At 42.6% G+C, this 21,442-nt stretch overlaps 4 protein-coding genes across 4 annotated transcripts; all 4 read right to left on the minus strand.

Moving 5' to 3' along the window:
* Nucleotides 1-2,345: 2,345 nt before the first annotated feature.
* Nucleotides 2,346-6,208, minus strand: LOC134098486 (uncharacterized). Its single transcript, XM_062551536.1, has 3 exons — nt 5,706-6,208; nt 5,455-5,570; nt 2,346-4,801 (listed from the first exon to the last, which is right to left on the minus strand). Exons 1-3 carry the CDS (start codon nt 6,103-6,105, stop codon nt 3,452-3,454), a joined length of 1,866 nt encoding a protein of 621 aa, XP_062407520.1. The 5' UTR covers nt 6,106-6,208; the 3' UTR covers nt 2,346-3,451.
* Nucleotides 6,209-10,409: 4,201 nt separating this feature from the next.
* Nucleotides 10,410-13,256, minus strand: LOC134098365 (uncharacterized). The gene is made up of 4 exons (XM_062551397.1): nt 12,739-13,256; nt 12,482-12,597; nt 11,242-11,592; nt 10,410-10,514 (listed from the first exon to the last, which is right to left on the minus strand). The coding sequence occupies exons 1-4, from the start codon at nt 13,136-13,138 to the stop codon at nt 10,410-10,412; spliced, it is 972 nt and encodes a 323-aa protein (XP_062407381.1). The 5' UTR covers nt 13,139-13,256.
* A 3,503-nt stretch (nt 13,257-16,759) lies between these two features.
* LOC134098051 (mucin-7-like) lies at nt 16,760-18,157 on the minus strand. Its single transcript, XM_062551000.1, has 2 exons — nt 17,226-18,157; nt 16,760-16,961 (listed from the first exon to the last, which is right to left on the minus strand). Exons 1-2 carry the CDS (start codon nt 18,136-18,138, stop codon nt 16,864-16,866), a joined length of 1,011 nt encoding a protein of 336 aa, XP_062406984.1. The 5' UTR covers nt 18,139-18,157; the 3' UTR covers nt 16,760-16,863.
* LOC134098367 (uncharacterized) lies at nt 18,138-20,492 on the minus strand. The gene is made up of 4 exons (XM_062551398.1): nt 20,050-20,492; nt 19,793-19,908; nt 18,259-18,903; nt 18,138-18,152 (listed from the first exon to the last, which is right to left on the minus strand). The coding sequence occupies exons 1-4, from the start codon at nt 20,447-20,449 to the stop codon at nt 18,138-18,140; spliced, it is 1,176 nt and encodes a 391-aa protein (XP_062407382.1). The 5' UTR covers nt 20,450-20,492.
* Nucleotides 20,493-21,442: the final 950 nt, after the last annotated feature.

The raw sequence follows: 21,442 nt of genomic DNA on the forward strand, positions 1-21,442 counted from the left end.
ACACTTCTATATGGAGCAGAGACCTGGACCACCTACAGACGACATTTAAGAGCACTGGAATCCTACCACCAAAGGTGCCTACGTAGATCTTACATATCAGTTGGGAAGAGAGGCGGACAAACGTCAGCATACTTGAGGAGGCAAATACTGATAGTATCACCACCACCATCATGAAGCATCAGCTGAGATGGACAGGCCATGTAATACGCATGCCTGACACACGTCTCCCAAAGCAGGTCCTCTACTCTGAGCTCTCTGCTGGCAAGCGCGCACCTGGAGGACAGAAAAAGCGCTACAAGGACAACATCAGAAACAACCTGAAGAAATTCCATATCAACATATCCAACTGGGAAGATTTAGCTGGGCAAAGAACCACATGGGGAAACAGTCTACACACAGGTGCCACTCTACATGAGGACAATCTCCTACAGGCTGCTCAAATCAAGCGACAGCAAAGAAAGGAGAAAGTCACCACCAAACAGGCCCTTCCACACCCTACATCCAGTACCTCATAGCCATGCCCACACTGCAGCAAAGTTTGTGGCTCCAGAATTGGCCTCTTCAGCCATCTGAAGATCCACAAAAAAGACCCCCCAGGAGCAGGAGGACCATCATACTCGACACCGAGTGATCGCCGATGACTCCTCTGATGTTCCCTCATACTTACAGCCGAATTGAAAACCGTGGCGATATCCTTGACCACTCCCATTCGTGTCATATTGCTGAAATATTTGCCTGTTATAAAGGCATGTTTTCACCCCACTCCTATAACGGCTTAGCTGTCCATTCAAATTCAAATTCAAATTCAAAGAACTTTATTTTTACGTTAGGAACTTCACATGTACACAGACTGTAGCTGATCATATGAATTGTCCATCTGTCTGCTCCTAAGCAAACACACCCCACCATGCACCTCACAAGCTAGCAGTCTGTCTCTCTGCCTGTCCACCTTCCCTCACAGCCACTCTTGTAGCCTACCTGAGCTCTCAGCTGTCTGTCTGTCTGCTTGCTCCCTCACTGTCTTGAAATGTCTTCAGACACAATACAAAGAAAAACAATGTGAATAGTGGGGTATACAGCCTGTATGCATGGAATTGTACCTCCATCTAGTGGCATGATTGAGAATTGCAGTGATACACACACGCCAGACAGGCTTTTTTAGACTGATCTGTGTGACGGGGACGTTAGAAATAGGACATTTAGAATATTTGCGTTCACTGCATTTTAGGAATGTAGGCTACATAGATAACATGGTAATAATAACTGTGAAATACAGTAAAAGACTACTGTAAACATCATCTACAGACAAAGTCTGTAATGCTTACATCAGAAGAATCCACGTTTAAGACGGTTAAGTTCAGTTATCAGTAGGCACAACATCCAGCATAAAAAGCACACCAAAATAGGCCTACTAAACTGCAAATACGGCGGTCTTAGACCAGCGGTATTAGACCATTTAGCCTACTTTGAGAGCGGTCTTTGCTCATTTACATTTTTTTTCTTCCGTCATCTACTGAATTTTTGGTCAACGACTCCCGGAAAACCGTAACACCGAGGAACATGAAACTCGGTAGGCATGTAGCCCGAGTAGACTTTTCGGAAAAAAATCCTTTTGTGACCGGGGGGCCCCCCTAAAGCCCAAAAAATGCAATTTTTCCTAAATAACTACCTGAACCGTGGCACCGAGGATGACAAATGATTATGGTGTGTTGGTCTCAAAACCCTGCATCAACTGAGTTTATAACCAGTCATTTGTGATTTGCACCCCCATGTTAAAAAATGAAAATGCAATATTGTATTGCTTTAATCGCCCCTAATCTCTTCAGATTAAATGTTATGGACTGCACCATATTTCATGTCTATGATTAACCTGACATCCTCTGAAAGTATACCAAGTTTTGTGGAATTTCATCAATGGGGGGCTATGAAATAAATGCATTCGTGTACATTTAGTGACTGTACATCCATCGGCCTGCAGATGATGCTATTGAGTGAAGGGTTGCTGGATAAGAATGATAGTGTTACACTCACACACTCACATACACACAAACACACACAGATACACGCACATCCACAGAATGTGAAGAAGAATGTGAATGTAATTAGTTTTCAGTCTCACAGACAGTTTTAGTGGATATGTGGATTCAATTCATCATGTTTTCCGCCAGAGTAACTGTCGTAGCAAGTTTGCAAACATCCACCATCACAACTCCCAACAGTTTAAAACATTCACCATTCAATCACATTACGTCCGCTGAAATAACCACGAGTCTTGTCATATAAATGTTCCGTTTATTTTCAAGGAAATGTCAAGTCATTATGAATTCGTTACGTGTTTGTCTTATCGGTGTCCATTGTCGCGTCTTCAATCTGTTTGTGTATGAGTGAATGCCGCGTCTTGTTTGTCTAAAGAAACCGTGTTACTTCCAACGTAATTTATAAGGTAGACTAATTATATACAGTTTTGCAGGTTTGTTTAGTTTGGCTATGCCAAACTCCAGCAAATGTATTTTATTAATTTTCTAGTTTCTTAGAGGTATATTTTGGGCTGTTCAAAGCTGATTTATATTTTGTTAACGGTAAGCACCCTTGCTGCGTTATATTGAAATGATCCAATTAGAGGGGTGTGCGCAATGGCATTTAAAACCTGTGAGTTCATTTGGACGGGAGAGTAGCTAATGAGAAGACGTAAGTCTTGAGATTCTCTCCAATGTGGTGTTACTTGGACTAGTGCAATTGGTCTGTAGGCACCCGATACTTTTTACATTTATTGAATTTATTGTTTGGGCTACTAAGTCTATTTATTTTGTTTATCTAAAGTATTTTTGTTATTTAATATTTTTGTTACAATTTTCGTAATCCTTTATGCCCCTTGGGCCTTATTTGGGGGAAATAAAAAACCCATCTCCTACAATCCTTCCTATCTGAGTGCTGATTCCATCTAACCTCACACCGCTCCGATCCCTACCTTTAACAGACCATCTGTTTTGTTTTTTTTTAACTCCGAAGAGAAATTCAGCCAAACAGAATTTGAAGGATATGTACAGACTACCAAAACCCTTTCCCTCCCACCTGTGACATTGAGTAGAAACAAAGACTTATATGTTTTAAAACCTTGATCTCTATTGTGCACACACAAAAGCAATATGGTAGAACTTTGACTAAATTATGAGAACTCAAAAAGCAGATTGAACAAATTACCTCAGACAACTTAAACTCCAAGTACATTTTTTTTAAATATATGCATGAAATGACACCTATTGGAATAAAGAGACACAGGAGATTGAAAATACTAAGGCATGGAGTAGCCTTAATCTACCATTTTGGGGGTGCTGTTGAAAAAGCTACTGACGTTACTTGTAATTCATAACTAAGTAGTTCATTGATTGTATGGAAGCTTGGCAGCTGTAGAAGATCCTTCTGTAGTTGAAGTAGTAGTTTGAGGGAGTGTTCACTGACCATGAGAAAAACCATAGTGGCTTCCAAAGACAGGCTGCACCCACTGTTGGTACTGTGGAGGAAGCTCGGCAGCTTCTGTAGTTGGTGCAACAGTAGCTGGAGGGAGAGTCACAGGCATTACAGGATAGTAGCCTTTAATGATGGGCTGCATCCACTGATTCTGTGGAAAAGGCTTGGCAGCTGTGGGGGGTGCTTCTGTAGCTGGAGGGGGAGCCACAGGCATTACAGGGTTGTAACCTCCAAAGATGGGCTGCAGCCACTGACTCTGTGGAGGAATGGCAGCAACTGTGGGGGGTGCTTCTGAAGCTGGAGAGAGAGTCACAGGCATTACAGGGTTGTAACCTCCAAAGATGGGCTGCAGCCACTGATTCTGTGGGAAAGGCTTGGCAGCTGTGGGGGGTGCTTCTGTGGCTGGAGGGGGAGTCTCAGGCATTACAGGGTTGTAGCCTCCAAAAATGGGCTGCAGCCACTGATTCTGTGGGAAAGGCTTGGCAGCTGTGGGGGGTGCTTCTGTAGATGGAGGGGGAGCCACAGGCATTACAGGGTTGTAGCCTCCAAAAATGGGCTGCATCCACTGAATCTGTGGAGGAAGGGCAGTAGCCTCTGTAGTTGGTGCAACCGTAGCTGGAGGGGGAGTCTCAGGCATTACAGGGTTGTAGCCTCCAAAGTAGTGATGGATCCACTTTTTCTGTGGAGGAAGCTTAGCAGCTTTGCAGGGTGCTTCTGTAGCTGGAGGGGGAGTCTCAGGCATTACAGGGTAGTAGCCTCCAAAAATAGGCTGAATCCACTGATTCTGTGGAGGTAGCTTAGCAGCTGTGGGGGGTGCTTCTGTAGCTGGGGGGGTAGTCACAGGCATTGCAGAGTAGTAGCCACCAAAAATGGGCTGAATCCACTGATTCTGTGGAGGAAGCTTAGCAGCTGTGGAGGGTGCTTCTGTAGTTGGTGCAACAGTAGCTGGAGGAGGCATTACAGGGAAGAATCCTCCAAAGATGGGCTGCTTCCACTGTTGACTCAGTGGAGGAAGCTCGGCAGCTTCTGTAGTTGGTGCAACAGTAGGAGGGGGAGTCACCGGCATTACAGGATAGTAGCCTCCAAAAATCGGCTGCATCCACTGATTCTGTGGAGGAGGCTTAGCAGCTGTGGAAGGTGCTTCTGTAGTTGGAGGGGGCATTACAGGGTAGAATCCTCCAAAGATGGGCTGCTTCCACTGTTGAAGCAGTGAAGGAATCTTGGCAGCTGGAGTAGTAGATACAACTGGAGAGACTTGGTCTGAGCTTGATAGAGGGCAGGAGAGGGTTACTGGATTGCCACGCCACAACATCTGCAGCAAGTGGTTATTGCCCTGGAAGAAGGTTTAAAATAATGCAGTCATACACCTAGTTCGACAAACCTGAAACATGACCCCAAGCAATTTAGCATTTCAATGAATGTGGACCTTTTGCTCAACTTCAGGAACACTTCTGGTTGAAGAGCCTTAGAACCACTATGGCCACTCACATATCCGTTAGCAAGGGACCAAATCATATTGAAATAGTTACCATATACACCCATTAGCCTCCAGCCCTCTGGTGAATTCACTGGTCTTCACCCAAGAAAGCTTAACTGTACATTCAAGCTACTGAAATCATTCATGAAATGTATGCCAACAAGCCTGAAAAGCGCAACAGAAAAATACTGAAACAGGATAGCCTACAGCAAGAGACTACTTTTTAAACGACTTTGCTCCATGCAGACAATGCTAAAAACTTACTGGTATAGTAAAAGGTAACTTTACTTAGCAATACCTTCTATTAAAATAGCTCATTAACAAGCAACCGAAGGATTATTTTAACAGGTCTACTTTTACAAATTAGTTACGCTCAAGTGACTGCAAGACTTTGGTTTAAACTTCAAATTCAGGTCAGTATGAATGTGCACTCACTTTCTTGATTAAAATGGCAATTTTAAAATAAAATTATAAAACATCCTGATGGAACTGGAAAACCATGTAGCTACCTGTTCTATAACATCACAGCCATCAAAAGGGGCAAGCAACTTAAGGCCCACTGCAGTCCTTTGCACAGAGGAGCCACAGTCTTGTGGTAGCTGGCTTAGTGAGAGAGGCAAGCCACCTGTGGAGTAGAAGAGAAAAGAATGTCTGGTCAGGGTCTCAAGTTATTGTTGCCAACACCACAAGTGAAAGGGTTGCAAGGAATCAGCTGAATTAGGCTACTCAGGTTATCATGTACACTGAATACGTTTCTTACCTTTGTTTAACTGGAGTGAAGAACACCCAGGGCCTTGTGCTGAGAACTTCATTAAGTCATCAGTACATACTAAATCTGGTCGCATACGACTCCAGGCCCTGAAGTCAGCAATTTTGCTTTGTCTACGCAACAGGCCTGGATGTGGATGGTCAGCTTGAATATTCACGGAACCATCGTCTCTAGTGCTTTCTTCAACATATTGGCTCTCATGTTCCGGATTTCGACCCAGTGAAATATCGCCGGTGCCAAAAGTAATGGTCCCAGTCTGAATATTCTTGGACCTTTTCTCATGACGCAGCTCATCTCTTTGCACTAGGTCAAGGCTTGTACCACATATTTGGCCAATACAAAGGAGCACAAGACACAAAAATAAAACAACTCTGTTTGGTTTAAGCCTCATTTCTATAAAAGTGGTAGCCTACAACCAGAGCTGTATAATAAAACTTGCTCTCACAGCTCTTCCAGTAGCCTATAAATAGAGCTACTCAATTACCACAAATTGAAAGTAGTGACCAAGCCTCTGATCAGGTTTTAATTGATGATGCAGCTGAACACTTAAATAGTCTAGGCCTGCTATAGACCTCTGAAGTTCACCTACAAAAAAGCCACCATCTTTGCCCAAATAAGGAGATCCGGTATCTTGAGATTTTTTTCTATGGGAAAATAACATGGGGATTTTCAATTATCGCACCTGTTAAACTCTCGCGGGGATGGTGACATTGGAAATGCAGACGTTTTTCACTACACAGTTTTGTCCACTGCCGTCTAGTGGATACTGTGATCTTCGGTAGGTGAAGACGGCACACTTTGATCTTTGCTACCCCAGAGCTAACTTACCATGCAACTTGCCATAGGCAGTTAGCTTCAATTAACTCCCGGATCTCCTTATATGGGCAAAGATGGCAGCTTTGGATCCTTTTTGTAGGCGAACTTCAGAGGTCTATTGGAAATGCAGACGTTTTTCGCCACACAGTTTTGTCGACTGCCATCTAGTGGATATTGTGATCTTCGGTAGGTGAAGACGGTACTCTTTGATCTTTCCTACCCCAGAGCTAACTTATAATGCAACTTGCCATAGGCAGTTAGCTTCAATTAACTCCCGGATATCCTTATATGGGCATAGATGGCAGCTTTGAAGGCAAAGAAGGATCCTTTTTGTAGGCTAACTTCAGAGGTCTATGCAGACTGTGTGGTGCTTGATTAACACACCTGTGGGAAGGGGCCTGATGAAACCCAGGAATAGGGCTCTGGGCCAACTCTTTAATTTCATTAACAGCTGAACAGGTCCAGCGGTTTTAGCAAGGCTACATGTACATCAATTAGGCTAAGTGGACAAGCAGTCTCAGTAATTTCTTTGTGACAGAGCATAAGTTACATTTTTATGTTTGATCTGATGTTCTTCAGACCCTTTATGAATAACTGTAGGCGCCTTATAGGATCTCTCAATAGTCAAACCGGGCTTACTTTATGCAGAGGACTTTTAGTCCCTGTGCATTTGTGAATGTCTGTGTGTGTGTGTGTGTGTTTGTGTTTGTGTTTGTGTTTGTGTTTGTGTGTGTGTGTGTGGGGGGGGGGTGTGTGGTGTGTTTGAATATCTGTGTGTGTATTTAGAAGTCTCTCTGCGTGAGCGTGGGGGTGTGTGTTTGGGTGTGTCTGCGTGTGAATGTGTGTGTGTACTGTAGATTTAACAGATCTGCATGCTAGAAGGTCCCTACTGCTTCAAAGGAACATGCCACCATTTTTGCCATATCTCAACCATATATACGTCCCTATACCTTAAAAAAAAGTGCTGCTTTGCACTCTAGTTGCAATTCTGCAACACACTTACTCCTTTATGTGACACACTTGGTCCTGCATACTACTCTCTATGTCATACATAAGACACTTTGTACAAAAATGAAATCTCAGAGTACCATTTGTTAAACACATGTATCCAAAATACAAAACACATCGGGTAATTGCAACCTCTCGAATACACACTTGAAGGTAGTTACTTGCAAAACTGAACACCAATCAGCCATCTACAAAAAACGCTCAGTTTTGCCATTGTGAATGGTGATGTGAATAGTATATTTCCCAGTGTTTTGCCAAATGTATTCAAATTAGGGCTGTCAATCGATTAACATTTTTAATCGGCTGCATTTTTAATGCTGCAAACATCGCAGAGGACTTTGTTTTAATCAACACTTTCTTTTTAACACCGTCAGGCTATTTTTTTTTTTTTTTTAAGTTTTTAAAGTAAATGTTCCAATCAATAATCCAGGCAGCACATTCTCGTCCCATTTTACGGTCTAATGGTTACTGACTAGAATGGCTCCGGGTCAAAGGTCATCGATTAATCTGCGTACATTTTTTTAATCAGTTATTTTATCTCAAATTGATCGATCTAAATGAATCATTTATTTTGACGGCCCTAATTCAAATATGTTTTATATAAAGTTTTTGCAAAATGTATTCAAATATGTTTTATATCAAGTAGACTAGTGTATTTCTCCTGATCTGAAAGTGTATGCATATGATGCAAGTGTATTACATTTTGACAAAGGATTGTTAGGTTTTGATCGCAGAGTTTAGGTACTGATAGTAGAGTTTCAATATCACATAGATGTGAAAGGTATATTTCCAAGTGTTGTGTTATGTTTTCTTGTGTGTAGAGTTGGCACAGTGAGCAAAGTTGCCAAATGTGTTCAAGCAACGGGCAAAAACTGTAAAAACAAAGGGGACGTCTTGATTTGGTCCGAAAGTGTAAAGCATTCCACAAAGCAAAAACGGGTTACTTTGAAGTATCTAAGATTACATTCATTTGCTTTTAGTTCTTTTTACATACAACAATGCTTAGTTGATTTTGTCCTTGAATGAGGGAGAAAGGCTCAAAGAATGCCTTTGGCTGTGCCGAATCATTTCAGCAATAGTAAATGCAAACAAATGTCAGGACTCTTACTTTTGATAAATTATATTTGAAGGCAAGTACAGTACTTTTGTAGTTCCACTAAAGTGAAAATGTAAAAGGAGGACTTCTACTTTTACGGGAGTAACATTTACCCATGTGTATCTCTTTCACTCAAGTACAGGATTGTGTACTTCGTCCACCACTGCCTGTATCGTTGCGTTAGTGGGTGTACTGGGAGCAGGCATTGAAAATTAATGTTCATAGAAAATGATCCAAGGCTAGTGTGAAGTCTGAAGAAATAGCATAATTTCACTGAACACAGGTCCCACAGACCCACACACCTTACAAGGGTTAGTCAGTATGAATTTTCAAATTATTATTCTTTAGGAAACAAGTCAACATTTTATGTAAAGAAAGTTTTGGGCAAATGCTAACCTTTCATAACACAGAGCAAAGTTAAACACGTATTTAATTGATTATCCATTGCAGTCATCACTAGTGGACCATCCATTTATTTTACTCTGAAGAGAAATGAGCTAAAGAACTTTGATGAGTACAGAGTACAGACTCTCAAAAACCTTACCCCCATGGCACATTGAATAGAAACAAGGACTTAGACTGAATTTTGATGTCCATTGTTGTGCACACACACAAGCAATATGACATTAGAGCTTGAAACTTCCAGTTTTGGCATTAATCATGACAAGTCTCAAGTAAAACCCATTCAGGAAAAGCAGCTTGAACAAATTACTTCAGACAACTTAAATCCCATGTAGATATTTTAATATAGGCATTAAATAACAGGAATTAAGAGACTTACAAGATGGAAAATAAAAGTTCTGTATATCTGTAGTTTGTGCAAGAGTAGTTTCAAGGAGAGCCAGGCATTACAGGGGTGCCTCCAAAGTAGTGACGCAGCCACAGTTGCTGCTGTTGATTCAGTGGAGGAAACTTGGCAGCTGTGGAAGGTGCTTCTGTAGTTGGTGCAACAGTAGTTTCAGGGGGACTCACTGGCATTACTGGGTAGTAGCCTCCAAAGAAGGGCTGCATCCACGGTTGCTGCTGTTGATTCTGTGGAGGAAGCTTGGCAGCTGTGGAAGGTGCTTCTGTAGTTGGTGCAACAGTAGTTTCAGAGGGAGTCACTGGCATTACTGGGTAGTAGCCTCCAAAGAACGGCTGCATCCACGGTTGCTGCTGTTGATTCTGTGGAGGAAGCTTGGCAGCTGTGGAAGGTGCTTCTGTGGTTGGTGCAGCAGTAGTTTCAGGGGGAGTCACTGGCATTACTGGTTTATAGCCTCCAAAGAACGGCTGCATCCACGGTTGATTCTGTGGAGGAAGCTTGGCAGCTGTAGAAGGTGCTTCTGTAGTTGGTGCAACAGTAGTTTCAGGGGGAGTCACTGGCATTACTGGTTTATAGCCTCCAAAGAAGGGCTGCATCCACGGTTGCTGCTGTTGATTCTGTGGAGGAAGCTTGGCAGCTGTGGAAGGTGCTTCTGTAGTTGGTGCAACAGTAGTTTCAGGGGGAGTCACTGGCATTACTGGGTAGTAGCCTCCAAAGAACGGCTGCATCCACGGTTGCTGCTGTTGATTCTGTGGAGGAAGCTTGGCAGCTGTGGAAGGTGCTTCTGTGGTTGGTGCAGCAGTAGTTTCAGGGGGAGTCACTGGTATTACTGGTTTATAGCCTCCAAAGAAGGGCTGCATCCACGGTTGCTGCTGTTGATTCTGTGGAGGAAGCTTGGCAGCTGTGGAAGTTGCTTCTGTAGTTGGTGCTTCTGTAGTTGGTGCAACAGTAGTTTCAGGGGGAGTCACTGGCATTACTGGGTAGTAGCCTCCAAAGAAGGGCTGCATCCACGGTTGCTGCTGTTGATTCTGTGAAGGAAGCTTGGCAGCTGTGGAAGGTGCTTCTGTAGTTGGTGCTTCTGTAGTTGGTGCAACAGTAGTTTCAGGGGGAGTCACTGGCATTACTGGGTAGTAGCCTCCAAAGAACGGCTGCATCCACGGTTGCTGCTGTTGATTCTGTGGAGGAAGCTTGGCAGCTGTGGAAGGTGCTTCTGTGGTTGGTGCAGCAGTAGTTTCAGGGGGAGTCACTGGCATTACTGGTTTATAGCCTCCAAAGAACGGCTGCATCCACGGTTGATTCTGTGGAGGAAGCTTGGCAGCTGTAGAAGGTGCTTCTGTAGTTGGTGCAACAGTAGTTTCAGGGGGAGTCACTGGCATTACTGGTTTATAGCCTCCAAAGAAGGGCTGCATCCACGGTTGCTGCTGTTGATTCTGTGGAGGAAGCTTGGCAGCTGTGGAAGGTGCTTCTGTAGTTGGTGCAACAGTAGTTTGTGCAACAGTAGTTTCAGGGGGAGTCACTGGCATTACTGGGTAGTAGCCTCCAAAGAACGGCTGCATCCACGGTTGCTGCTGTTGATTCTGTGGAGGAAGCTTGGCAGCTGTGGATGGTGCTTCTGTGGTTGGTGCAGCAGTAGTTTCAGGGGGAGTCACTGGCATTACTGGTTTATAGCCTCCAAAGAAGGGCTGCATCCACGGTTGCTGCTGTTGATTCTGTGGAGGAAGCTTGGCAGCTGTGGAAGTTGCTTCTGTAGTTGGTGCTTCTGTAGTTGGTGCAACAGTAGTTTCAGGGGGAGTCACTGGCATTACTGGGTAGTAGCCTCCAAAGAAGGGCTGCATCCACGGTTGCTGCTGTTGATTCTGTGAAGGAAGCTTGGCAGCTGTGGAAGGTGCTTCTGTAGTTGGTGCTTCTGTAGTTGGTGCAACAGTAGTTTCAGGGGGAGTCACTGGCATTACTGGGTAGTAGCCTCCAAAAAAGGGCTGCATCCACTGTTGCTGCTGTTGATTCTGAGGAGGAAGCTTGGCGGCTGTAGTAGGGGCTTGTGTAGCTGGAGCTAGAGTAGTAGATACAACTGGAGAGACTTGCTCTGAGCTTGATACAGGGCAGGAGAGGGTTACCGGATTGCCATGCCACAACATCTGCAGCAAGTGGTTATTTCCCTGGAAGGTATAAAATAATGCAGTCATACACCTAGCTCAACAAAACTGAAACAAGTCCACATTAATTGAAACACTTATTAATTGCTTAAATTATTTTGTCTTCAGTAAACACCACCTCCATCCCTCTGGTGTGTTGATTGGACTTAACCCAAGAAGGCTTAATTGTACATTCAATCTACTGAATCAATTCATGAAACATGGCAACAAAAAAGCATGAAGAGGGCAATCGAACAACGCTAAAACTCCCTGGTATAACAAAGGAAACTTTATGCAGCACCTTCTGTTAAAATAGATACATTAACAAGCAAACCATGGACTACTGCAACAGGCTTACTTTTACAATTAGGTTACACATCCTCTTCTTTAAACTTTGCCTTCTCTTGGTTTTGTTGTCGATTCACTATGAAAGTCATGTGCCATCTCAATTACCCCTAAAATGTATCAAAACCACTTTAAGTGGGCCTTAATCTTAAGGTGCGAGTCCGAAACCCCTTAATCTTACATTTAAGGTATCAAGTCAGGAATTCCTTTTATTTTGTTGCTATTTAGGGAGTAATTAAGGACGATTTAAGCATCTTCATTTTATTTGCAGGTGTCAATTCGGAAATTGCTTAATTAAGGGAAATCAAAAACAGGATAAATTCAGTAGGCTTCTCCCCAATGACTTAAATCTATATACATTTCCACTTAAAGACAAAGTAATTATAGACTGGTCAAAGGTAGGACATTTATAAAAAAGCATCTATAGTGACTGATGGCATCTCTATGGGCTAATGCTACTGCCACTCAGACCAATTTTTAAGAAACAAAACATAAATAAAAAAAATGACATACATAATTAGATTTAGATTAGATTACATGCTAACATAGCATGAAAACTATAGCCTACCTGTTTTATAACATCACAGCCACCAAAAGGGGCAAGAAACATGAGGCCCACCGCAGTCCTTTGCACAGAGGAGCCACAGTCTTGTGGTAGCTGGCTTAGTGAGAGAGGCAAGCCACCTGTGGAGTAGAAGAGAAAAGAATGTATGGTCTCAAGATATTGTTGCCAACACCTCATGTGAAAGGGTTGCAAAGAATCAGCTGAATTAGGCCAATGTCAGTTATCATCTACACTTAAAATAATAAATACACTTTTCTTACCTCTGTATAACTGAAGTGAAGAACACCCAGGGCCTTGTGCCGAGAACTTCATGAAATCATCAGTACATACTAAATCTGGTCGCATACGACTCCAGACCCTGAAGTCAGCAATCTTGCTTTGTCCACCCAACTGGCCTGGATGTGGATCGTCAGCTTGAATGTTCTCGGAGCCATCGTCTGTAGTGCTTTCTCCAACATATCGGCTCTCATATTCCGGATTTCGACCCAGTGAAATATCGCCGGTGCCGAAAGTAATGGTCCCAGTCTGAATATTCTTGGACCTTTTCTCATGACGCAGCTCATCTCTTTGCACTAGGTCAAGGCTTATACCACATATTTGGCCAATACAAAGGAGCACAAGACACAAAAATAAAACAACTCTGTTTGGTTTAAGCCTCATTTCTATAAAAGTGGTAGCCTACAACCAGAGAGCTGTATAATAAACCTTGCTCTCACAGCTCTTCCAGTAGCCTATAAATAGAGCTACTCAATTACCACAAATTGAAAGTAGACCAAGTGACCAAGCCTCTGATCAGGTTTTAATTGATGATGCAGCTGAACACTTAAATAGTCTAGGCCTGCTATAGACCTCTGAAGTTCGCCTACAAAAAAGCCACCATCTTTGCCCAAATAAGGAGATCCGGTATCTTAAGATTTTTTCTATGGGAAAATAACATGGGGATTTTCAATTATCGCACCTGTTAAACTCTAGCGGGGATGATGACATTGGAAATGCAGACATTTTTCGCTACACAGTTTTGTCCACTGCCAACTAGTGGATATGGTGATCTTCGGTAGGTGAAGACGGCACACTTTGATCTTTGCTACCCCAGAGCTAACTTAAAATGCAACTTGCAATAGGCAGTTAGCTTCAATTAACTCCCGGATCTCCTTATATGGGCATAGACGGCATCTTTGAAGGCAAAGAAGGATCCTTTTTGTAGGCTAACTTCAGAGGTCTATGCAGACTGTATGGTGCTTGATTAACACACCTGTGGGAAGGGGCCTGATGAAACCCAGGAATAGGGCTCTTGGCTAACTCTTTAATTTCATTAACAGCTGAACAGGTCCAGCGGTTTTAGCAAGGCTACATGTACATCAATTAGGCTAAGTGGACAAGCAGTCTCAGTAATATCTTTGTGACAGAGCATAAGCTACATGTTTATGTTTGATCTGATGTTCTTCAGACCCTTTATGAATAACTATAGGCGCCTTATAGGATCTCTCAATAGTCAAACTGGGCTTACTTAATGCAGAGGACTTTTAGTCCCTGTGCATTTGTGAATGTATGTGTATGTGTGTGTGTACTTGAGTGCCAGTATGTGTGTGTGTGTGTGTGTGTGTGTGTGTGTGTGTGTGTGTGTGTGTGTGTGTGTGTTTGTGTTTGTGTTTGTGTTTGTGTTTGTGTGTGTGTGTGTGTGTGGGGAGGGGGGGGGGGGGTATTTGCGTGTGTCTGTGAATATCTGTGTGTGTATTTAGAAGTCTATCTGCGTGAGCGTGGGGGTGTGTGTTTGGGTGTGTCTGCGTGTGAATGTGTATGTCTACTGTAGATTTAAAAGATCTGCATGCTAGACGGTCCCTACTGCTTCAAGGGAACATGCCACCATTTTTTCCATATTGAACTATGTTATTCCCTAAAAGCTTAATTTTTTTAGTTTTTAAGCCAAAATATCAAATCCGCAACAGCTGAAGTACAGCTTAAGTTTCTTTTGGAAAAAGAGACTGTCCAAATACACATGTACTTTCTATTAAGTAAGCTAGGCTCTAAATAGTGGTGTTGCCCAACACAAGTTATTGTTATATCCATGATTTACCGTACCTGTTGACCTCTTTGCACAATATTGATGTTACCATAACTAGCCTCATGATGCCCTCGAGCAAATGACAATGACAGATATACAGTGAGAGACAATCTGACACTATTACAGTTTTTGCCCATTGCTTGAACACTAGACCCATGCTTAAACTAAAGTAACAGAACTTGAAGTTTTGTTGCCATATCTCACATACACATATATACGTACCTATACCTTAAACAAAAGTGCTGCTTTGCACTCTAGTTGCAATTCTGACACACACTTACTCCTTTATGCGACACACTTGGTCCTGCATATACTCTCTATGAGATACATTAGACACTTTGTTCAAAAATGAAATCTCAGAGTACCATTTGTTAAACACATGTATTCAAAATACAAAACACATCGGGTAATTGCAACCTCTCAAATACACACTTGAAGGTAGTTACTTGCAAAACTAAACACCAATCAGCCATCTACAAAAAACCCTCAGTTTTGCCATTGTGAATGGTGATGTGAATAGTATATTTCCCAGTGTTTTGCAAAATGTATTCAAATTAGGGCTGTCAATCGATTAATATTTTTAATCTAATTAATTACATACTCTGTGATTAATTAATCTAAATTAATCGCATATAAAATGTAATCGCAAAATCGCAATGTCAACACTATTTCTTTGCAGTAATGTGGTACTTAAGAGTTGACGAACTCTTGTGATATGCAAATTCTGTGCTGCAGACATTGCAGAGGACTTTGTTTTAATCAACACTTTCTTTTTAACACCGTCAGGCCATTTTTTTTTTAAAGTAAATGTTCCAATCAATGATCCAGGCAGCACATTCTCGTCTCCCCATTTTAATGTCTAATGGTTACTGACTAGAGTGGCTCCGGGTCAAAGGTCATCGATTAATCTGCGTTATTTTTTTTATTTTATATTATTTTATCTCAAATGAATCAATCTAAATTAATCAGTTATTTTGAGAGCCCCAACTCAAAAATGTTTTATATAAAGTTTTTGCAAATTGTATTCAAATATGTTTTATATAAAGTAGACTAGTGTGTTCCTCCTGATCTGAAAGTGTATGCATATGATGCAAGTGTATTACATTTTGACAAAAGATTGTTAGGTTTTGATTGCGGGGTTTAGGTACTGATAGTAGGCTTTCAATTTGACATAGATGTGAAAGGTATATTTCCAAGTGTTGTGTTATGTTGACTTGTGTGTAGAGTTGGCACAGCCAGCGAAGTTGCCAAATGTGTTCAAGCAACGGGCAAAAACTGTAAACACAAAGGGGACGTCTTGATTTGGTCCGAAAGTGTAAAGCATTCCACAAAGCAAAAACGGGTTACTTTGAAGTATCTAAGATCACATTAATTTGCTTTTAATTCTTTTTACATACAACAATTCTTAGTTGATTTTGTCCTTGAATGAGGGAGAAAGGCTCAATGAATGCCTTTGGCTGTGCCAAATCATTTCAACAATAGTACATACAAACAAATGTCAGGACTCTTTCTTTTGATAGTTAAGTATATTTGAAGGCAGATAAAGTACTTTTGTAGTTCCACTCAAGTGGAAATGTAAAAGGAGGACTTCTACGGGAGTAACATTTACCCATGTGTAGCTCTTTCACTCAAGTACAGGATTTGTGTATTTCGTCCACCACTGCCTGTATCGTTGCGTTAGTGGGTGTACTGGGAGCAGGCATTGAAAATTAATGTTGATAGAAAATTATCCAAGGCTAGTGTGAAGTCTGAAGAAATAGCATAATTTCAATGAACACAGGTCCCAAAGACCCAAACACCTTACAAGGGTTAGTCAGAATGAAGTTTCAAATTATTATTCTTTAGGAAACAAGTCAACATTTTATGTAAAGAAAGTTTTGGGCAAATGCTAACCTTTCATAACACAGAGCAAAGTTAAACACGTATTTAATTGATTATCCATTGCAGTCATCACTAGTGGACCATTCATTTATCTTACTCTGAAGAGAAATGAGCTAAAGAACTTTGATGAGTACAGACTCTCAAACCTTACCCCCATGGCACATTGAATAGAAACAAGGACTTGGACTGAAATTTGATGTCCATTGTTGTGCACACACACACACAAGCAATATGGCATTAGAGCTTGAAACTTCCAGTTTTGGCATTAATCATGACAAGTCTCAAGTAAAACCCATTCAGGAAAAGCAGCTGGAACAAATTACTTCAGACAACTTAAATCCCAAGTAGATATTTTAATATAGGCATTAAATAACAGGAATTAACAGACTTACAAGATGGAAAATAAAAGTTCTGTATATCTGTAGTTTGTGCAAGAGTAGTTTCAAGGAGAGCCAGGCATTACAGGGGTGCCTCCAAAGTAGTGACGCAGCCACAGTTGCTGCTGTTGATTCAGTGGAGGAAACTTGGCAGCTGTGGAAGGTGCTTCTGTAGTTGGTGCAACAGTAGTTTCAGGGGGACTCACTGGCATTACTGGTTTATAGCCTCCAAAGAAGGGCTGCATCCACGGTTGCTGCTGTTGATTCTGTGGAGGAAGCTTGGCAGCTGTGGAAGGTGCTTCTGTAGTTGGTGCAACAGTAGTTTCAGGGGGACTCACTGGCATTACTGGTTTATAGCCTCCAAAGAAGGGCTGCATCCACGGTTGCTGCTGTTGATTCTGTGGAGGAAGCTTGGCAGCTGTGGAAGGTGCTTCTGTAGTTGGTGCTTCTGTAGTTGGTGCAACAGTAGTTTCAGGGGGAGTCACTGGCATTACTGGGTAGTAGCCTCCAAAGAAGGGCTGCATCCACGGTTGCTGCTGTTGATTCTGTGGAGGAAGCTTGGCAGCTGTGGAAGGTGCTTCTGTAGTTGGTGCAACAGTAGTTTCAGGGGGACTCACTGGCATTACTGGTTTATAGCCTCCAAAGAAGGGCTGCATCCACGGTTGCTGCTGTTGATTCTGTGGAGGAAGCTTGGCAGCTGTGGAAGGTGCTTCTGTAGTTGGTGCTTCTGTAGTTGGTGCAACAGTAGTTTCAGGGGGAGTCACTGGCATTACTGGGTAGTAGCCTCCAAAGAAGGGCTGCATCCACGGTTGCTGCTGTTGATTCTGTGGAGGAAGCTTGGCAGCTGTGGAAGGTGCTTCTGTAGTTGGTGCAACAGTAGTTTCAGGGGGAGTCACAGGCATTACAGGGTTGTAGCCTCCAAAGAAGGGCTGCATCCACGGTTGCTGCTGTTGATTCTGTGGAGGAAGCTTGGCAGCTGTGGAAGGTGCTTCTGTAGTTGGTGCAACAGTAGTTTCAGGGGGAGTCACTGGCATTAGTGGTTTATAGCCAAAGTAGTGATGCATCCACTGTTGCTGCTGTAGATTCTGTGGAGGAAGCTTGGCAGCTGTGGAAGGGGCTTCTGTGCAAGGGTCTTCAGTAGTGGGTGCTTCTGTTGTTGGTGCAACAGTAGTTTCAGGGGGAGTCACTGGCATTACTGGGTAGTAGCCTCCAAAGAAGGGCTGCATCCATGGCTGCTGCTGTTGATTCTGTGGAGGAAGCTTGGCAGCTGTGGAAGGTGCTTCTGTAGTTGGTGCTTCTGTAGTTGGTGCAACAGTAGTTTCAGGGGGAGTCACTGGCATTACTGGGTAGTAGCCTCCAAAGAAGGGCTGCATCCACGGTTGCTGCTGTTGATTCTGTGGAGGAAGCTTGGCAGCTGTGGAACGTGCTTCTGTAGTTGGTGCTTCTGTAGTTGGTGCAACAGTAGTTTCAGGGGGAGTCACTGGCATTACTGGGTAGTAGCCTCCAAAGAAGGGCTGCATCCACGGTTGCTGCTGTTGATTCTGTGGAGGAAGCTTGGCAGCTGTGGAAGGTGCTTCTGTAGTTGGTGCAACAGTAGTTTCAGGGGGACTCACTGGCATTACTGGTTTATAGCCTCCAAAGAAGGGCTGCATCCACGGTTGCTGCTGTTGATTCTGTGGAGGAAGCTTGGCAGCTGTGGAAGGTGCTTCTGTAGTTGGTGCTTCTGTAGTTGGTGCAACAGTAGTTTCAGGGGGAGTCACTGGCATTACTGGGTAGTAGCCTCCAAAGAAGGGCTGCATCCACGGTTGCTGCTGTTGATTCTGTGGAGGAAGCTTGGCAGCTGTGGAAGGTGCTTCTGTAGTTGGTGCAACAGTAGTTTCAGGGGGAGTCACCGGCATTACTGGGTAGTAGCCTCCAAAGAACGGCTGCATCCACTGTTGCTGCTGTTGATTCTGAGGAGGAAGCTTGGCGGCTGTAGTAGGGGCTTGTGTAGCTGGAGCTAGAGTAGTAGATACAACTGGAGAGACTTGCTCTGAGCTTGATACAGGGCAGGAGAGGGTTACCGGATTGCCATGCCACAACATCTGCAGCAAGTGGTTATTTCCCTGGAAGGTATAAAATAATGCAGTCATACACCTAGCTCAACAAAACTGAAACAAGTCCACATTAATTGAAACACTTATTAATTGCTTAAATTATTTTGTCTTCAGTAAACACCACCTCCATCCCTCTGGTGTGTTGATTGGACTTAACCCAAGAAGGCTTAATTGTACATTCAATCTACTGAATCAATTCATGAAACATGGCAACAAAAAAGCATGAAGAGGGCAATCGAACAACGCTAAAACTCCCTGGTATAACAAAGGAAACTTTATGCAGCACCTTCTGTTAAAATAGATACATTAACAAGCAAACCATGGACTACTGCAACAGGCTTACTTTTACAATTAGGTTACACATCCTCTTCTTTAAACTTTGCCTTCTCTTGGTTTTGTTGTCGATTCACTATGAAAGTCATGTGCCATCTCAATTACCCCTAAAATGTATCAAAACCACTTTAAGTGGGCCTTAATCTTAAGGTGCGAGTCCGAAACCCCTTAATCTTACATTTAAGGTATCAAGTCAGGAATTCCTTTTATTTTGTTGCTATTTAGGGAGTAATTAAGGACGATTTAAGCATCTTCATTTTATTTGCAGGTGTCAATTCGGAAATTGCTTAATTAAGGGAAATCAAAAACAGGATAAATTCAGTAGGCTTCTCCCCAATGACTTAAATCTATATACATTTCCACTTAAAGACAAAGTAATTATAGACTGGTCAAAGGTAGGACATTTATAAAAAAGCATCTATAGTGACTGATGGCATCTCTATGGGCTAATGCTACTGCCACTCAGACCAATTTTTAAGAAACAAAACATAAATAAAAAAAATGACATACATAATTAGACCTAGATTAGATTACATGCTAACATAGCATGAAAACTATAGCCTACCTGTTTTATAACATCACAGCCACCAAAAGGGGCAAGAAACATGAGGCCCACCGCAGTCCTTTGCACAGAGGAGCCACAGTCTTGTGGTAGCTGGCTTAGTGAGAGAGGCAAGCCACCTGTGGAGTAGAAGAGAAAAGAATGTATGGTCTCAAGATATTGTTGCCAACACCTCATGTGAAAGGGTTGCAAAGAATCAGCTGAATTAGGCCAATGTCAGTTATCATGCACACTTAAAATAATAAATACACTTTTCTTACCTCTGTATAACTGAAGTGAAGAACACCCAGGGCCTTGGGCCGAGAACTTCATGAAATCATCAGTACATACTAAATCTGGTCGCATACGACTCCAGACCCTGAAGTCAGCAATCTTGCTTTGTCCACCCAACTGGCCTGGATGTGGATCGTCAGCTTGAATGTTCTCGGAGCCATCGTCTGTAGTGCTTTCTCCAACATATCGGCTCTCATATTCCGGATTTCGACCCAGTGAAATATCGCCGGTGCCGAAAGTAATGGTCCCAGTCTGAATATTCTTGGACCTTTTCTCATGACGCAGCTCATCTCTTTGCACTAGGTCAAGGCTTATACCACATATTTGGCCAATACAAAGGAGCACAAGACACAAAAATAAAACAACTCTGTTTGGTTTAAGCCTCATTTCTATAAAGTGGTAGCCTACAACCAGAGAGCTGTATAATAAACCTTGCTCTCACAGCTCTTCCAGTAGCCTATAAATAGAGCTACTCAATTACCACAAATTGAAAGTAGACCAAGTGACCAAGCCTCTGATCAGGTTTTAATTGATGATGCAGCTGAACACTTAAATAGTCTAGGCCTGCTATAGACCTCTGAAGTACGCCTACAAAAAAGCTACCATCTTTGCCCAAATAAGGAGATCCGGTATCTTGAGATTTTTTCCATGGGAAAATAACATGGGGATTTTCAATTATCGCACCTGTTAAACTCTCATGGGGATGATGACATTGGAAATGCAGACGTTTTTCGCTACACAGTTTTGTCCACTGCCGTCTAGTGGATATTGTGATCTTCGGTAGGTGAAGACGGCACACTTTGATCTTTGCTACCCCAGAGCTAACTTAAAAAGCAACTTGCAATAGGCAGTTAGCTTCAATTAACTCCCGGATCTCCTTATATGGGCATAGACGGCATCTTTGAAGGCAAAGAAGGATCCTTTTTGTAGGCTAACTTCAGAGGTCTATGCAGACTGTATGGTGCTTGATTAACACACCTGTGGGAAGGGGCCTGATGAAACCCAGGAATAGGGCTCTTGGCTAACTCTTTAATTTCATTAACAGCTGAACAGGTCCAGCGGTTTTAGCAAGGCTACATGTACATCAATTAGGCTAAGTGGACAAGCAGTCTCAGTAATTTCTTTGTGACAGAGCATAAGCTACATGTTTATGTTTGATCTGATGTTCTTCAGACCTTTTATGAATAACTATAGGTGCCTTATAGGATCTCTCAATAGTCAAACTGGGCTTACTTTATGCAGAGGACTTTTAGTCCCTGTGCATTTGTGAATGTATGTGTATGTGTGTGTGTACTTGAGTGCCAGTATGTGTGTGTGTGTGTGTGTGTGTTTGTGTTTGTGTTTGTGTGTGTTTGTGTGTGTGTGTGGGGAGGGGGGGGG

The sequence above is a fragment of the Sardina pilchardus genome, chromosome 12 (genome assembly GCF_963854185.1).
Source record: "Sardina pilchardus chromosome 12, fSarPil1.1, whole genome shotgun sequence".
Classification (NCBI taxonomy): domain Eukaryota; kingdom Metazoa; phylum Chordata; class Actinopteri; order Clupeiformes; family Clupeidae; genus Sardina; species Sardina pilchardus.

Bases quoted from the DNA above. Each gene is read 5' to 3' on its own strand.
- LOC134098486 (XM_062551536.1), bottom strand. From the start codon at position 6,105: ATGAGGCTTAAACCAAACAGAGTTGTTTTATTTTTGTGTCTTGTGCTC. The intron at 5,571-5,705 runs GTAAGAAACGTA...TCTACTCCACAG, and splicing joins TTCACTCCAGTTAAACAAAG to GTGGCTTGCCTCTCTCACTA. The intron at 4,802-5,454 runs GTAGCTACATGG...ACCTTCTTCCAG, and splicing joins GCTGTGATGTTATAGAACAG to GGCAATAACCACTTGCTGCA.
- LOC134098051 (XM_062551000.1), bottom strand. From the start codon at position 18,138: ATGCCAGTGACTCCCCCTGAAACTACTGTTGCACCAACTACAGAAGCA. The intron at 16,962-17,225 runs CTTCCACAGCTG...CTACAGAAGCAC, and splicing joins AGCACCAACTACAGAAGCAC to CTTCCACAGCTGCCAAGTTT.
- LOC134098365 (XM_062551397.1), bottom strand. From the start codon at position 13,138: ATGAGGCTTAAACCAAACAGAGTTGTTTTATTTTTGTGTCTTGTGCTC. The intron at 12,598-12,738 runs GTAAGAAAAGTG...TCTACTCCACAG, and splicing joins TTCACTTCAGTTATACAGAG to GTGGCTTGCCTCTCTCACTA. The intron at 10,515-11,241 runs GTAATGCCAGTG...CACCAACTACAG, and splicing joins TCTTTGGAGGCTACTACCCA to AAGCACCAACTACAGAAGCA.
- LOC134098367 (XM_062551398.1), bottom strand. From the start codon at position 20,449: ATGAGGCTTAAACCAAACAGAGTTGTTTTATTTTTGTGTCTTGTGCTC. The intron at 19,909-20,049 runs GTAAGAAAAGTG...TCTACTCCACAG, and splicing joins TTCACTTCAGTTATACAGAG to GTGGCTTGCCTCTCTCACTA. The intron at 18,904-19,792 runs GTAGGCTATAGT...TATACCTTCCAG, and splicing joins GCTGTGATGTTATAAAACAG to GGAAATAACCACTTGCTGCA.